This window comes from Natator depressus, chromosome 23 (assembly GCF_965152275.1).
Source record: "Natator depressus isolate rNatDep1 chromosome 23, rNatDep2.hap1, whole genome shotgun sequence".
In the NCBI taxonomy this organism is placed as follows: domain Eukaryota; kingdom Metazoa; phylum Chordata; order Testudines; family Cheloniidae; genus Natator; species Natator depressus.
In genome coordinates, this window is record NC_134256.1 from 23,365,474 (window position 1) to 23,382,111 (window position 16,638).

At 71.0% G+C, this 16,638-nt stretch overlaps 1 protein-coding gene across 3 annotated transcripts; it reads left to right on the forward strand.

Moving 5' to 3' along the window:
• Window positions 1-1,405: 1,405 nt before the first annotated feature.
• Window positions 1,406-5,607, forward strand: HAUS7 (HAUS augmin like complex subunit 7). Of its 3 annotated transcripts, none has more exons than XM_074937196.1 (10): window positions 1,406-1,572; window positions 1,890-2,005; window positions 2,684-2,751; window positions 2,987-3,048; window positions 3,447-3,556; window positions 3,776-3,934; window positions 4,192-4,288; window positions 4,533-4,751; window positions 5,081-5,180; window positions 5,494-5,607. In XM_074937196.1, the coding sequence occupies exons 1-10, from the start codon at window positions 1,531-1,533 to the stop codon at window positions 5,562-5,564; spliced, it is 1,044 nt and encodes a 347-aa protein (XP_074793297.1). In that variant the 5' UTR covers window positions 1,406-1,530; the 3' UTR covers window positions 5,565-5,607. The 3 variants fall into 3 exon arrangements, with proteins under 3 accessions (XP_074793297.1, XP_074793298.1, XP_074793300.1); XM_074937197.1 differs by having other exon boundaries at window positions 4,641-4,751; XM_074937199.1 differs by lacking the exon at window positions 2,987-3,048 and having other exon boundaries at window positions 1,434-1,572.
• Window positions 5,608-16,638: the final 11,031 nt, after the last annotated feature.

Below are 16,638 nucleotides of genomic sequence, written 5' to 3' on the forward strand. Positions count from 1 at the left end.
TCCTGGGTTCTTTGCCCAGCCGTGGGAGGGGAGTGGGGACAGGTGGGTTAGAGCGGGGTGCTGGGAGCCTGGACTCCTGGGTTCTTTCCCTGGGGAGCAGTGGCTGGCGAGCTACAGTGGGGAGGGCTGGGAGTCAGGACTTCTGGGTTCTCTGCCTGGCCGTGGGAGGGGAGTGGGGCTGGTGGGTTACAGTGACGGGGAACTGGGAGTCAGGACTCCTGGGTTCTCTGCCTGGCCTTGGGAGGGGAGTGGGGCTGCTGGGGTAGAGCGGGGGGGCTGGGAGCCAGGACTCCTGGGTTCTCTGCCCGGCCCTGGGAGGGGAGTGGGGCTGCTGGGGTAGAGTCTCACTTTTTCCCTAGCAGAGGCCAGGGCAGGGAGCAGGCTCTGTGGCCAGCTGGGCTGCACTGGCCTTTCCCCGGGCCGGCCCAGCTCAGGCCTGCCCTGGAGCCTGGATCAGGCCTTTCCCCCTCCCTGAGCAGCTCCCCATCCCCGGCCGAGCCGGGACCCCACGTCCCGCAGCTTCCCTTCCCAGCGCCGCCCTTCCCCTCCGCAGCCAGCTGCGTCCGGAGCCACGGGGGGCAAAGGCGGGGCAGCGTCTGGGGAGCAGAACCGTCAGATTGGCCCATTAGTCAGGGGCGGGGGGGCTCGGAGGGGGGCGCCCTGGGGGTGGGGGGCTCGGAGGGGGGGGCGCTTTCCCCTGGCCGGCGGGGCTGGGGGTGGGGGGCTCGGCGGGGGGGGCGCTTTCCCCTGGCCGGCGGGGCGGTGGGGCTCTCCCCTGGCAAAATCTCCAGTGATTTCCCGTCCACCCTGGAAGAGACGCGGAGCCCCCCGCTCCATGGGGCTGCGGCGCCTCCGGCCTTTGTGAGCAGAGGAAACGCTACTTCCGCTGAGCTGGGGGTGGAAGTGACCCCCCCCCCGGCCCCCAGCCAGAGCGGGGCGGGGCTAAGCCAAGAGCTGCCTGGCGCAGCCCCCCCCCCGCTGCGGCCTCCGAGCCCCGCTCACCAGCGCCAGGCCCCGCCCCTTTACCCAGCCCCGCCCCTGACCAAACCCGGCCCCGCCCCTTTACCCAGCCCCGCCCCTGACCAAACCCGGCCCCGCCCCTTTACCCAGCCCCGCCCCTGACCAAACCCGGCCCCGCCCCTTCACCCAGCCCCGCCCTGCTAAACCAAACCCGGCCCCTCCCCTTTATCCAGCCCCGCCCTCGACCACACCCGGCCCCGCCCCTTTACCCAGCCTCGCCCCTCGTAGCCCCGCCCTCAACCAAATCCGGCACCGCCCCTCGCAGCACCGCCCTACTAACCCGGCCCCGCCCCCAAATATGGCCCCGCCCCTAACCCCTGTCCCTCCTCCCCCCGCCTGCTCACCCCCCTTCCCTGTTCCCTCCCCGCCCCTCCGTTTGCAGCAGGGCGCGAAAGCAAAGGGGCGTGGCTTCCGTGAGGACGCAGCCCATGAGCGCTGCAGGTCAGTGTGAGTGGCAGCGGCGCTGGCCAATTGGGGCGGGTCTCGGCCCTCGGCGACCTGCGGGGCGAGATGGCGGCGCCCGCGGCGGCCTCGGTGTACAAGCAACTGAAGGTACCGGGCGGGACCATCACACCCGGACGGGGGGCGCCGGGCCGGAACACTGTACCAGCGGGAGAGGGCCGGGCCGGGCCATCGCACCTAGAGTGGGAGGGGGGCTGCCGGGTGGGACCATTGCACCCAGGGGGCGGGGGGGAACTATCGCACCTAGCCGGGCCTCGTGGGCCGGGTGAGACCATTGTGCCGAGGAGGGGTGTCGGTCAGGACCAGGGGGCGGTGGGAGGACGGGACCATCGCGCCTAGTGGGGGGGGCCGGGCGGGACCATCGCATGGTGTGGGGGGAGCCATCTGACCCCCTGTGTCCCCCCCAGGAGCTGCATTGCCCCCTGCTGGATGGAGTTTTCCTGCCCGAGCCCGAGGCTGCCGTGCGGCTGCTCTGCGACCCCTCGGCCCAGCGCCTGGAGCTGCTGGCCTGGCTCTGCGCCCGGTACCGCGGGGCCCTGGCCCCCTAGTGTCCCCCTGGACCCGCGTGTGGCCCCGCCCCCGGCCCTCCCGCTGTATGGCCCCGCCCCCCAGTCCTCCCGCTGTATGGCCCCGCCCCCCAGTCCTCCCGCTGTATGGCCCACCCCCGGCCCTCCCGCTGTATGGCCCCACCCCCCGGGCATCCCTCCCCGGGACCCCTATATGGCCCCACACCGCTCCCCGGTCACCCCCCCCCGTATGCAGCCCCCTTAGCACCCCCGGTCATCCCCGCATATGGCCCTGTGTGGCCGCACCCTCCGGTCACCCCCTTAGTGCCCCCCTGGTCATCCCTCCCGGGGACTCCTGTATGGCCCCACACTGCCCCCCGGTCACCCCCCTTAATGCCCCCCTGAGACCCCTATATGGCCGCACGCCGCCCCCCAGTCCTCCCCCATGTGGCCCCACCCCCCGGTCACCCCCCTTAGTGCCCCCCCCAGTCATCCCTCCCAGGGACTCCCACGCCGCCACCTGGTCACCCCCCCATATGGCCCCATGCAGCCCCCTTAGCGCCCCCGGTCACCCCCCACTCCGTATGGCTCCGTGCAGCCCCCCTTAGTGCCCTGGGGTGAAGCAGGGGGTGAATTCCCCAGAGCTGTACGCATCAGCCTGGCTCCTGCGGTGACGCTTTCTCCCCCCCTCCCAGAGCGAACCCCCCCCTCCGAGAGCAATTCGCCGCCCTCAAGGACTCGCAGACAGAGGAGAAAACTCAAGGTGCGTCCAGCTCAGTGGAGCAGATTTGGAGAGCCCCCAGAGCTGCCCACATACGGGGGCTGACCCCTTCCAAGCCCCCGCAAGCCCCACTCCCCTTCCAGAGCTGGGGAGAGAACCCAGGCGTCCCGGCTCCCAGCCCCCCCGCTCTGGATTTTACCACCGGGTCCCGCCCCAGAGGCAGCCGCCTCCCAGCGGCAGGGTTTGTGCAGTAACTGGCTCTGTTCTCTCCTGACAGAAATGGCCAAACTGGGCTCCGACCTGCTGCTGTGTCAATCAGACGACCTGGATCTCATTAAGGTGTTGGAGTGCCCTAGGATAGCCCGGACGCCTGGGTTCTCTGCTGGCTCTGGGAGGGGAGTGGGGTCGGGTGGGTTAGAGCAGGGAGCTGGGAGCCAGGACGCCTGGGTTCTCTGCTGGCTCTGGGAGGGGAGTGGGGATGGGTGGGTCAGAGCAGGGGGCTGGGAGCCAGGACGCCTGGCTTCTCTGCTGGCTCTGGGAGGGGAGTGGGGATGGGTGGGTCAGAGCAGGGGGCTGGGAGCCAGGACGCCTGGGTTCTCTGCTGGCTCTGGGAGGGGAGTGGGGATGGGTGGGTCAGAGCAGGGGGCTGGGAGCCAGGACGCCTGGGTTCTCTGCTGGCTCTGGGAGGGGAGGAGGCTGCAGGGGGCGCTCTCACCAGTGTCTCTCTCTCTCTGCAGGGGGAGGCCAGTGCCGAGCGGCAGCTCCGGTTCATGGAGCAGCTGCTGGACGTGATCCGGTACCTGGACGCCATCACTGGGACGTGTTCCGGGGACTCGACCACCTCCAGGTCCAGGGCTCCTGCGTGCTGCTAGGTCTGGAGGGTGTCGGGGGGGGCTCTCCGCTGCCAGGCAGTGCTGGGGAGAAGAGGGGGAGCAGAAGGGCGGGTGCTCCAACCTACCAGCCCGCATTCCCCTCCCAGAGCTGGGGAGAGAACCCAGGTGTCCTGGCTCCCAGCCCCCTCAGCCGGTGGCACTGGGTGGCTGGCTGACCCTGCCTGTCCCCGCAGCGCGGAAGAGTCTCTCCGGGGGGCCGCGAGGAAGAATGAGGAGTTCCTGCGCGAGGTCTTCTCCAGCCCCAGCCTGCCGGCGCTGCTGGCCCCCGCCCTGCCCCCCTGCACCGCCGACATCAAGCCCCTTCTGCTGGAGGAGCCGGCCCCACGTGTGAGGTTTGTTGGGACAGTGCCCAGTGGGCCCAGGGTCCCCTTTGCAGCACAGACCCCGCCCCGATCCTGCCCCATGGAGATTTCCTCTCTGCTAACTCTGCCAGTTCCCCTCCCAGAGCCGGGGAGAGAACCCAGGAGTCCTGGCTCCCAGACCCCCCTGCTCTAACAACCAGACCCCGCTCCCTTCCCTGAGCCAGGGAGAGAACCCAGGCATCCGGGCTCCCCGCTGCGTGCCGTAACCGCACCCCGTCTCTCCAAAGGACCCGGCTGTCCGTGAGATCCAGTGGGAAGACGCTGGCTGAGCTCTCCGGGACCTTGGAGGAGGCCAACGCCGCACTGGAGCGGCTGAGAGCAGAGGTGGGCTCGCTGGGGGGGCTCTGGGGCAGGGGGGCGGAGCTGAGGCTTCTGGGGCACTGTACATCTGGGAACAGAGTGAGATCCCTGTGCGCTCTGGGTAGGGCCTCAGAACCAGGACGTCTGGGTTCTCTCCCAGCTTGGGGGCTGGTGGGTTACAGCAGGGGGGACTGGGAGCCAGGACTCCTGGGTTCTCTCCTGGACGAGGGAGCCCTGGGGGGCACTGGACTGACCCCGTTCCCTACAGAGCTCCTCCCTGCGGGGGGGCGCGGAGCCCCTGAGCCCCGGCACGGCCCTGCAGACCCTGGCGCTGGCGGCCTGCGACTCGCGCCAGCTGATGGCGGCCTTCGGGCAGGTGTACGAGACGGAGCTGCGGGAACACTGCGGCCGCGGCCCCGCCCCACGGCTCAGCCCCTGCGGGCCCCTGGCCCAGCACCTGCAGCATGGACTCACCCTCTGCACCCAGGTACGGACCTAGGGGAGGGGCCCTTTGCCTCATCAATCTGGGGAGGGGAGGAGCTACAGGACAAGGGGCGTGGTCTCTGTGGGTCCCCCCAACGTGGGTGTGGGACCCTTAATGACAGCCCCCGCCAGCAAGGTCCTAGAAACTCCGCCTCCCGGGGTGGGGTCTTCTCAGAGACACCGCCTCCAGGGCAGGGAGCCAAACGCGCTGGTTGGGGGAGGGACCCTGCGGGGGGTAGGGCGGGGGGCTGCAAAGTCCCTGGGGTGGAAGGGGAGGGTCCATGGGGCGGGGGCCCTGAGGGCCAGGTTCTCACCCCCCAGCGCCTCCCCCAGGAGCTGCAGGCGCTGGCCCAGCTGGGCGAGACCTCGGAGCAGGTGGTGCGGACGGCGGAGTGGCGATGCGGCGAGGGCAGCAGCCCCACAGCGACGCTGCGTAAGTACCCCCAGAGGAGGGAAAGAACCCAGGCGTCCGGGCTCTCAGCCCCCCTGCTCTGACCCACTAGCCCCCACTCCCCTCCCAGAGCAGGGAGAGAACCCAGGCGTCCGGGCTCTCAGCCCCCCCCTGCTCTGACCCACTAGCCCCCACTCCCCTCCCAGAGCAGGGAGAGAACCCAGGCGTCCGGGCTCTCAGCCCCCCCTGCTCTGACCCACTAGCCCCCACTCCCCTCCCAGAGCAGGGAGAGAACCCAGGCGTCCGGGGGGGCTGGGGGCAGCTGGTGACCTGACGCAAATTGTTTCTGTTCCAGCCGTGAAGATGGAGGAGCTGCGCCGGCGCTGCCAGGCCTGCCTGGCCGCTGCGGGGGGGCTGCCGGGGTGACCCCAGGGCTGGGGGGGGCTCCAGGGCCCCTGTCTCACAAGGGAGCTACTGACCCACTGTTCCTGGGGTAATAAAAGATTTGTTAATTATTAATAACTAGTGCTAATTATCCGAGATTGGGCCTGCTTGGACCCTGCCCCCACAAACTGAGATCGCCCCCCCAACTGAGATTGGGGCCCCCTCCCCAGGTGGATCCACCCCCCCGACTGAGATCAGGGCCCCCCTGTGCATGGTCCCTGCCCCTCGACCAAGATCAGGGCCCCCCCCCATGCAGACCCACGGGGCGAGATGCCCCTGCCCCCAAAGAGCTCACGATCTGACAGACAGAGGCAGTTCCCCTTTCTCACACAGGGAAACAGGCAGGAACCCAGGGCGGAGGTGGGAACCCAGGTATCCTGCAGCCCTGCTCCTGCCCCCACTCACGACCTGTCTTTTGATCCCTGCATGTCTGCGTCTGACCAGCAGGGGGAGCCAGAGACCACAGCCCCCTCCACCACCCCATAGGCAATAGGGGGCGCTGAGCTGCAGGGAGCCTGCCTAAGCAGCCGGACGCCTGGGTTCTCTCCCGGCTCCGGGAGGGGAGTGGGGGCTGGTGGTTAGAGCGGGGGTGGGGGGGTGCTGGGAGCCAGGATGCCTGGGTTCTGCCCTGGCTCTGGGAGGGGAGTGGGGGCTGGTGGTTAGAGGGGGGGGGGCACTGGGAGCCAGGACGCCTGGGTTCTATTTCTGGCACTGGGAGGGAGCAAGGCTGGGGCAGCGGGGCACTGGCGGGGGCTAGAATCTCTGCCCTATAAGGAAGTGGCTCCGGGCCTGGGGCCGTGTTTACATGGAGCCGCCATGACTCAGCTCTGGGACGAATTCCTCTGCCATGGGAGGGAAAGTGATGGGGGCTGGGCGGGACCACTGAGCCAGAACCCCACGGTGGGAAACTGAGGCACAGGAACCCCCCAGCCCTGACTTTCCCCGCTCCCCTCCCAGAGCCCCCAGGAAAGAACCCAGGAGTCCTGGTTCCCACCCTTCCCCCACTCCCAGGCTCTCAGCAGCAAAGGGTTTGTGCCCCTAGCAGAAGGTGGGAGCTGCATTCACCCCCCTGGGCAGGGCGGGGGAGGTTTTCTGGGAGGAACCCAAACCACGGGAGGGGCCAGGGTCCCCAGCGAGCCCGGGTCCCCACAGTGTGAGTGTGAGAGCACAGACCCGGCTAAAGAACCCAGGAGTCCTGCCCCCCTTCTCTTCCCCCCCGGCTCTAACCACCAGACCTCCTCCCTCAGCTGGGCAGAGAACCCAGGGGGTCTCCCAGAGAACCCAGTGGGGTCCTGGCTCCCAGCCCCCACTGCTCTAACCACGAGGCCTCCCCACTCCCCTCCCAGAGCCAGGGGAGAACCTAGGCATCCGGGCTCTGGCCCGTTAACTCCTGTTCCCCACCCCGGCTGATGTTTCTCAAGGATCCTTCCACCTCCTCTGGGGCTGGGATTCCTGAGGGGCTGAGGTAATGGGGCTGGATGGAGGGAATGTGGGGAGGGTGGGGGGGGGCGGCTGCTCCCCCCCCCTTGGCTCTCTGTGGCCATGTCTGGTAGGGAGCCATGCTGGGATGGAGCCTCAGCCCCTGGGCAGGGACCTGGGCCCCATTCCGCGAGCCAGCGAGTCCCTGCTGTGGGGCTGGAGCGGGGCCAGCGCCCCCTAGAGCGGACAGGTCCCGTGCCCCATTCCCTGCCCCCCTGAGCCAGCCAGCCCCCCTGTAGGGCCGGATGGGGGCTGGTGCCCCCTTGCTGGGGCTTGAGCCAGGGCGTGAAGGTGTTGCTGTGGGGCCCCTTGTCCAGCTGCCCCCTGCCGTGGGGCGTGGCAGGGTCTGTGCGTAGGCACGACCCCGACGGTTCATTTCTGCATTTCGATTTGGCGAGCGGGGGGGCCGGGCACCTGCTGTGTTTGAGGTGGGCCCCGAGCTTGGGGGGGGTCAGTGTCTGCGCTTGTGAGCCCCCCCGGCACGCACTGAGACACGGGCCCCCAAACTCGCCCTGCACCGCAGGTCCCTGTGTGACATGCGCCGGGGAACACGTGTGCACGTGACCCAGGGTCATTTGCACCACCCCCGAACACACACGCGTGTGCACGCACAGCACAGGGCCCAGCTCCTCCAGCAGGGGGCACAGGGAGACGCACCCGGCAGCTCCCATCCCCTCCACCAGGGAGCGCTGACACCCCCCGGCCCCGTGCTCCTGGTTACACGCACAGTCACACGCTCCTGCCTGCTCGCACAGGCCCGCCGGCCCCCCGACCTGCACCCCTGCTTGGGGACCCACAGCCTGGCCTGGGTACTGGTGCAAAGTGAATTCTCTGGCATGGGGGGGAGGTGAAACGTGTGTGTCCCCCCACACACACACGTCTCCTCCCAGGCCCCGGAATCCCTTTTTTGCCTCTTTACTTCAACAGAAAACAAACAAACCCGCTGACTTCAGAGTCCTGGAATGAGCCGTGCAGGGGGGTGAGGGAAGCGGGGGGTGTCCCTACCCTGCGCCCCCTGGCGGGGACACGCCCTGCCCTGTCTCTCTGGGGGTGTTTGGAGAAAGGACCCCATCCCCCGGCTCAGCACAGAGACACGTGGCCGTGGGGCTCTGAGGAGACCCTACAATAACAGTCCCACCAGCTGTGTGGTGCTGGGAGTTGGAGTCAGGGCCAGGCCATGGGGCCGGGTTCCTTCCCCCCACACCCCCGGTTTTATCTGGGGCCCGCAGGCACGACCCAGGCAGCCCTTATCAACCGCAGGCTGCTTTCCCCCCCGCTGCCTCATTTCCTGACACCCCCCACTGCAGTCCTGGCCCCCCACCGGGGCCAGCTCCTGTCCCACCCAGCTGCCCCCACCCCGTGCCAGCCCCCTCCCATCTGCAATCCTGTACCCCCATAACAAGCCCCCCATGCCCATTCAACCCCCCACCCACACCCCAGCCCCCCACCTAAACCCACTTTCCTGGGGGCCCCTCCCTGACCCCACACCTAGGGGTCAGGCCCCGCCCTGTCCAGCCATCTGGGGTGAGGCTGACTTAGCTGGGCCTAGGGGGAGCTGCCCCGGGGGTCACTGAGGGGAGTGACCCAGCAGCCCCCCCACCAGCGCCCCCTGGAGGGGAAAGGTCCCGTGTCCCACCCCATGGATGCAGCCAGCCGCTGATCTCATCCGTGGGCGATGGAGGGGGCGGGACGGGATGGAGGGGGGAAGGGGCGGGATGGGCCTGGGACGTGGGGGGGACGGGGCGGGACGGGGGCTTGGATGGGGTTGGGGGTCGGAGGGGTGGGACGCGGAGGGGGGCGGAGGGATGGGATGGGATGGGACGCGGGGGGGGCGGAGGGATAGGGTTGGGGGGCTCGGAGGGGTGGGACGCGGGGGGGGGGCGGAGGGATGGGACGGGACGCGGGGGGGCGGGTCTCTCTCCCTACATCCCGGCCCGTTGACACCGACCCCCCCCCGCCCCGGGTCTCGGCGCTTTTACCAATTAAGGCGTTTCGCCAGCCGCCCCCCCCCCGCCCCCCCCCCGCGGCTCCTTCCCCGGCCGGGCGCGGCTCGTCCCAGATCTGCTCCGGCCACGGCCCGGACCGGCTCTGCGAGGTGAGCGGCCGCGGATGGGGCAGGGATGGGGGTCTCCGGCGCAGGGGGAGCAGGGAAGGGGGTCTCCGGGGCAGGGATGAGGGGCTCCGGCGCAGGGAATGGGGGGCAGGGAATGGGGGGTAGGGATGGGGGGCTCTGTGACAGGGGATGCGGGAAGGGGGAGCAGAGAAGGGAGGCTCCGGGGTAGGGATGGGGGTAGGGAAGGGGAGCTCCAAGGCAGGGGATTGGGGGCAGGGCTGGGGGACTCTGGCGCAGGGGATGGGGGGCAGGGGTTGGGGTAGGGAATGGGGGGCAGGGATGGGGGGCTCTGGCGCAGGGGATGGGGGGCAGGGATTGGGGTAAGGATGGGGGGGCTCTGTGACAGGGGATGCAGGAAGGGGGAGCAGGGAAGGGGGCTCCAGGGCAGGGATGGGGGTAGGAAGGGGAGCTCCAGGGCAGGGGATTGGGGTCAGGGATGGGGGGCTCTGGCACAGGGGATGGGGGGCAGGGATTGGGGTAGGGAATGGGGGGCAGGGATGGGGGGCTCTGGCGCAGGGGATGGGGGGCAGGGATTGGGGTAGGGATGGGGGGCTCTGTGACAGGGGATGCGGGAAGGGGGAGCAGGGAAGGGGGGCTCCAGGGCAGGGGATTGGGGGCAGGGCTGGGGGACTCTGGCGCAGGGGATGGGGGGCAGGGGTTGGGGTAGGGAATGGGGGGCAGGGATGGGGGGCTCTGGCGCAGGGGATGGGGGGCAGGGATTGGGGTAGGGATGGGGGGCTCTGTGACAGGGGATGCGGGAAGGGGGAGCAGGGAAGGGGGGCTCCAGGGCAGGGGATTGGGGGCAGGGCTGGGGGACTCTGGCGCAGGGGATGGGGGGCAGGGGTTGGGGTAGGGAATGGGGGGCAGGGATGGGGGGCTCTGGCGCAGGGGATGGGGGGCAGGGATTGGGGTAAGGATGGGGGGGCTCTGTGACAGGGGATGCAGGAAGGGGGAGCAGGGAAGGGGGCTCCAGGGCAGGGATGGGGGGTAGGAAGGGGGGCTCCAGGGCAGGGGATTGGGGTCAGGGATGGGGGGGCTCTGGCACAGGGGATGGGGGACAGGGATTGGGGTAGGGAATGGGGGGCAGGGATGGGGGGCTCTGGCGCAGGGGATGGGGGGCAGGGATTGGGGTAGGGATGGGGGGCTCTGTGACAGGGGATGCGGGAAGGGGGAGCAGGGAAGGGGGGCTCCAGGGCAGGGGATTGGGGGCAGGGCTGGGGGACTCTGGCGCAGGGGATGGGGGGTAGGGAACGGGGGCTCTGGGTCGGGGATAGAGTGCAGGACCAGTAGGAATGCTGCCCTGCTGGGCCGGCTGAAGATGGGGGGCTACTGCAGGAGAGGACCGGGGGGGCAGGAGAAGGGCCCAGAGTTGTGTTGTTGCTGGGGGGGCCCATAGGGTTGGGGGGTCAGTGCCGGGCCGGGGTCCCTGGTGGGCTGTGGACGGGGGGATCCCTGTGACTCTGGGGGGTCATTCCAAGGGTCCCCCACAATGGAAGGAGACACCCACAGTGGGGGGCTGGGCCAGGGACCCCAAAGACTGGGGGAACTTGCTCGGGGAGAGGGACAAGTTGCAGGAGGGGGTCTGGGAATGGGAACTAGCGTTGTGGGGCAGGGACCGGGGCCGTGGAGGTTCAGTGAGCAGCTGGGCTGGGGTGCGGGGGCTGTGCAGGGAGTTGGGGGGCAGTGAGTGCTGGGGTGTTAGCAGGGGGCTTTCCCAGGGTTAGGGTGCGGGGGGGTTGACCCATGGACTGCCCGGTGCCGAGATGGAGTGAGCAGGGAGGGAGGGATGGACAGAAGGATGGTTGGACAGACGGACAGGTGGGTAGATGGACAGACAGAGGGATGGGTGGACAGAGGGATGGACAGGTGGGGGATGGATGGATAGAGGGATGGACAGGTGGGGGATGGCTGGACAGAGGGATGGCTGGACAGACAGACGGGTCAGGGGGTCAGTAACTCAGGCTGTTGGAAGCTGCAGCTGCTGCCTCGGACCCGGCCGGGCGGGTGGACAGGACTGGGGGGCTCAGCCCACATCAAACCCCTGGGCCTGGGGGGCTCCCCAGCCACTTTTAACCCCACCTGGGTCATGGAACCCCCCCCACAACAGCTCGGGGAATCACCCACCTCCCCCGGACAGGACCCACTGCCTGGCTGCTCCTCAGCCCCCCGTTCACCCCAAATATAAAACATACAGTGCAGGCCCCCCAGCCCTGCCGGTGCCCCTCACTCCCGACCTGCAGCCCCTGCTAGCCCGGCCCTGGGCCCCCCACAGCCGTGCCGGTGCCCCTCACTCCCGACCCGCAGCCCCTGCCCCCCCAGCCCTGGGCCCCCCCCAGCTCTGCTGGTGCCCTTCACTCCCGACCCACAGCCCCTGCTAGCCCAGCCCTGGGCCCCCCAGCCCTGCCGGTGCCCCTCACTCCCGACCCGCAGCCCCTGCCAGCCCGGCGTGGGGCGGGGTGGGCACTTTTGTCTTGTTATTTAAAAATCCCAGGGACCCCGAACTCTCCAAATAAGGGGAAAATATGAAGCCAGGTCCCGGGCTGGGAGGTCGCGTGGGATGGGCGGGGAGGGGGCGGCGCCTCCTGGTGGCGGAATCCCAGCGCTGCACGAGTTGGCCCTGAGCCACCCTGGACACTGCACAGCGGTTAACCCTTTCCTAGCTCCACAGAGAGCCGGGGCCGGGCTGGCAGGGGCTGCGGGTCGGGAGTGAGGGGCACCGGCAGAGCTGGGGGGCCCAGGGCCGGGCTGGCAGGGGCTGCAGGTCGGGAGTGAGGGGCACCGGCAGGGCTCAGGGGGCCCAGGTCTGGGCGGGGGCAGGGCTGGGCTAGCAGGGGCTCTGGGTCGGGAGTGAGGGGCACCGGCTAGGGCTGGGGGGCCCAGGGCCGGGCTGGCAGGGGCTGCAAGTCGGGAGTGAGGGGCACCGGCAAGGCCCGGGGGGCCCAGGGCCGGGCTGGCAGGGGCTGCGGGTCAGGAGTGAGGGGCACCGGCAGGGCCCGGGGGGGCCCAGGGCCGGGCTGGCAGGGGCTGCGGGTCGGGAGTGAGGGGCACCGGCAGGGCTGGGGGGCCCAGGGCCGGGCTAGCAGGGGCTGCGGGTTGGGAGTGAGGGGCACCGGCAGAGCTGGGGGGCGCAGGTCTGGGCTAGCAGGGGCTGCGGGTCGGGAGTGAGGGGCACTGGCAGGGCTCAGGGGGCCCAGGGCCGGGCTGGCAGGGGCTGTGGGTCGGGAGTGAGGGGCACCGGTAGAGCTGGGGGGCGCGGGTCTGGGCTAGCAGGGGCTGCGGGTCAGGAGTGAGGGGCACCGGCAGGGCTGGGGGGGCAGGGCTGGGCTAGCAGGGGCTGCGGGTCGGGAGTGAGGGGCACCGGCAGAGCTGGGGGGGCAGGGCTGGGCTAGCAGGGGCTGTGGGTCGGGAGTGAGGGGCACCGGCAGGGCTGGGGGGGCAGGGCTGGGCTAGCAGGGGCTGCGGGTCGGGAGTGAGGGGCACCGGCAGAGCTGGGGGGGCAGGGCTGGGCTAGCAGGGGCTGTGGGTCGGGAGTGAGGGGCACCGGCAGGGCTGGGGGGGCAGGGCTGGGCTAGCAGGGGCTGCGGGTCGGGAGTGAGGGGCACCGGCAGAGCTGGGGGGGCAGGGCTGGGCTAGCAGGGGCTGCGGGTCGGGAGTGAGGGGCACCGGCAGAGCTGGGGGGGCAGGGCTGGGCTAGCAGGGGCTGAGGGTCGGGAGTGAGGGGCACCTGCAGGGCTCAGGGGGCCCAGGTCTGGGCTAGCAGGGGCTGTGGGTCGGGAGTGAGGGGCACCGGCAGGGCTGGGGGGGCAGGGGCTGTGGGTCGGGAGTGGGGGGCACCGGCAGGGCTGGGGGGGCAGTCTCATTGCCTCTTTCCATTTGCTCTGCCTGTCCCTGCCCTTTTATGATGCCAGACCCTGAATCCCGCGCAAGCTCTGGACTCAGCCACGCCCCAGCCCAGAGTGGTCAAGGCCTGGCCCCCCCCTTACAGCGTCCTCCCTCAGCTGGGGAGTCCAGCTGTCTGTCCCCCCCACACACACCCCACGGCATCAGGGTCGGTGCCTGCAGCCCTCCCCCCAGCGCCCGCCCCAGCTCCCTGCAGCGGGGAGGGGGGAGCCGAAGGTCCCATTAGATCAACTCATCAGAGCCCTGGGGCAGCTGCACGCGGAGATTCTCCGCAGTGCAGAGCCCAGGAACTTGGGTTTGCATCAAGCAGGAACGGGGCAAACGGGGAGTTCGTATCTGCAGATGGATAGAGGGGGTGGGGGGAGGCAGGTAGGTAGATAGAGCGGGTGTGGGGGGGCAGGCAGGAAGAGGGGGGGCAGGCAGATAGATGGGGTGTGGGGGGCGGGTAGGTAGGTAGAGGGGGTGTGGGGAGGCAGGAAGGTAGATAGAGCAGGTGCGGGGGGGAGGAAGGTAGAAAGAGGGGTGCGGGGGGCAGGAAGGTAGATAGAGGGGTGCAGGGGGGGCAGGTAGAAGGGGTTTGGGGGGCAGGAAGGTAGATAGAGCGGGTGTGGGGGGGCAGGCAGGAAGAGGGGGGCAGGCAGATGGGGTGTGGGGGGGCAGGTAGGTAGATAGAGCACGTGTGGGGGGGCAGGTAGGTAGATAGAGGGGTGCGGGGGGGCAGGTAGGTAGAGGGGGTGCGGGGGGCAGGAAGGTAGATAGAGGGGTGTGGGGGGGAGGCAGGTAGATAGAGGGGTGCGGGGGGAAGTTGGAGGATAGCTGGGGGCGATGGAGGCCGGACAGAGGCCCGCAGGAGACGCTGCTCACAGGCACATTGACTCAACCATACGGATCCTGGCCACCAGGGGGCGCCCCGACCCGATTCCCACCGTGACTCTGGGCGTGGTCGGGCGGGGCCCTGTAACAGCGCCCGGACCCCCCCGCCCTGCCGGTGCCCCCCACTCCTGACCCGCAGCGCCTGACAGCCTGGCCCTGCCCCCCCCAGCTCTGCCGGTGCCCCCCACTCCCGACCCGCAGCCCCTGCCAGCCCGGCCCTGCCCCCCCCAGCTCTGCCGGTGCCCCCCACTCCCGACCCGCAGCCCCTGCCAGCCCGGCCCTGCCCCCCCAGCTCTGCCGGTGCCCCCCACTCCCGACCCGCAGCCCCTGCCAGCCCGGCCCTGCCCCCCCCAGCTCTGCCGGTGCCCCCCACTCCCGACCCGCAGCCCCTGCCAGCCCGGCCCTGCCCCTCCAGCTCTGCCGGTGCCCCCCACTCCCGACCCGCAGCCCCTGCCAGCCCGGCCCTGCCCCCCCCAGCTCTGCCGGTGCCCCCCACTCCCGACCCGCAGCCCCTGCCAGCCCGGCCCTGCCCCCCCCAGCTCTGCCGGTGCCCCCCACTCCCGACCCGCAGCCCCTGCCAGCCCGGCCCTGCCCCTCCAGCTCTGCCGGTGCCCCCCACTCCCGACCCGCAGCCCCTGCCAGCCCGGCCCTGCCCCCCCAGCTCTGCCGGTGCCCCCCACTCCCAACCCGCAGCCCCTGCCAGCCCGGCCCTGCCACCCCCGGCCCTGCCGGTGCCCCCCACTCCCGACCCGCAGCCCCTGCCAGCCCGGCCCTGCCCCCCCAGCTCTGCCGGTGCCCCCCACTCCCAACCCGCAGCCCCTGCCAGCCCGGCCCTGCCACCCCCGGCCCTGCCGGTGCCCCTCACTCCCGACCCGCAGCCCCTGCCAGCCCGGCCCTGCCCCCCCAGCTCTGCCAGTGCCCCTCACTCCCGACCCGCAGCCCCTGCCAGCCCGGCCCTGCCCCCCCCAGCCCTGCCGGTGCCCCTCACTCCCGACCCGCAGCCCCTGCCAGCCCGGCCCTGGGCTCCCCCCAGCCCTGCCGGTGCCCCTCACTCCTGACCCGCAGCCCCTGCCAGCCCGGCCCTGCCCCCCCCAGCCCTGCCCGTGCCCCTCACTCCCGACCCGCAGCCCCTGCCAGCCCGGCCCTGGGCCCCCCCGGGCTCTGCCGGTGCCCCTCACTCCTGACCCGCAGCCCCTGCCACCCCGGCCCTGGGCCCCCCCGGGCCTTGCCGGTGCCCCTCACTCCCTACCTGCAGCCCCTGCCAGCCCGGCCCTGGGCTCCCCCCAGCCCTGCCCGTGCCCCTCACTCCCGACCCGCAGCCCCTGCCAGCCCGGCCCTGGGCCCCCCCGGGCTCTGCCGGTGCCCCTCACTCCTGACCCGCAGCCCCTGCCACCCCGGCCCTGGGCCCCCCCGGGCCTTGCCGGTGCCCCTCACTCCCTACCTGCAGCCCCTGCCAGCCTGGCCCTGGGCCCCCCCGGGCCTTGCCGGTGCCCCTCACTCCCGACTTGCAGCCCCTGCCAACCTAGCCCTGCCCCCCCCAGCCCTGCCAGTGCCCCTCACTCCTGACCTGCAGCCCCTACTCGTCCAGGCCTGGGCCCCCCCCAGCCCTGCTGGTTCCCCTCACTCCTGACCCACAGCCCCTGCTAACCCAGCCCACGGGCTCCCCCTAGCCCTGCTGGTGCCCCTCACTCTCGAGGAGCTGCCCTCTGGGCCCCATTGCCCTCCCGGCCCCCCACGCCCTATTGCACAACCCATAGGGCGTGGGGGGCCGGGAGATGCCCTGCTGTGTCCGGAAGCCTGGGTGGGGCCCTCACTTTCCGCGCAGCCGTTGTGGTTGCTCCCCCCCGCAAGCGGTATTGAGTCACGGGTCAGGCGCATGCAGGGTTAACCGCCCAGCCCAAGGCCCCATTTGCAGCCCGTGGGCCTCAGGAGGCCGCTGTCTGGTCAGTGCCCCAGATCTCAGTGCCCCCCAAGCTCTGCAGTGACTGGGGAACCGTCCCGCCCTCCCCCCAGCTCTGTCCCCCGGCTGGGTTCTCCTACGGGGGCTGTCACGGAGTTCATTTGGGGAGGGGTTACAGACTGGGGAGGCCTGGAGTGAGGGGAGGTGACCTCGGCGACGGGGGGGGGGGGTGAAAGGCGGGGACCCAGGCGATGGGGGACGGGCGAGGGACAGGGACCCAGGCGATCGGGGAGGGGAGGGGAGGGGAGGGGCCAGCCCAGGGGGGGCCCGTGGGGGCCGGGTCCGCTGCCAGCTCCCCTCCCAACGCAGGAATGCAGCGGGCTGGCGTGTGCGAGCTCGCCCGGCTCCGGCGCCTGGAGGACCTGGGGGAGGGGGAGAAATTCCCCTCCCCCACGGCCGATCTCCTGGGTCCCGAGCACCCCTCCCCCTCCAGCGTGGGGTCCCGAGTCACTGGTGCCCCCCCGCGGGGCTGTCACGGACGTGACCCTGTCAGTGCGCGGACGTGAGTCAACGTCTGTCTGGGTCAGTGTCTGTCTGGGCGCTGCGGCCCCACCCCGGGGAGGGGGGAGCCCCGAGCCCCCCCCAGCGTGGCCCTGGTGGAGCCCGGCCCCTGTGCTGGGCCCCCCTTTCCCTGCGCCCCGGATCCCCGCTGCCCGGGAGGGGTCCCCGCGCGCCGCGCCCAGGGCAGGGGGGTCTCCGCGCGCCCTCTCCCGGCCGGGGCGGGGCGCCCC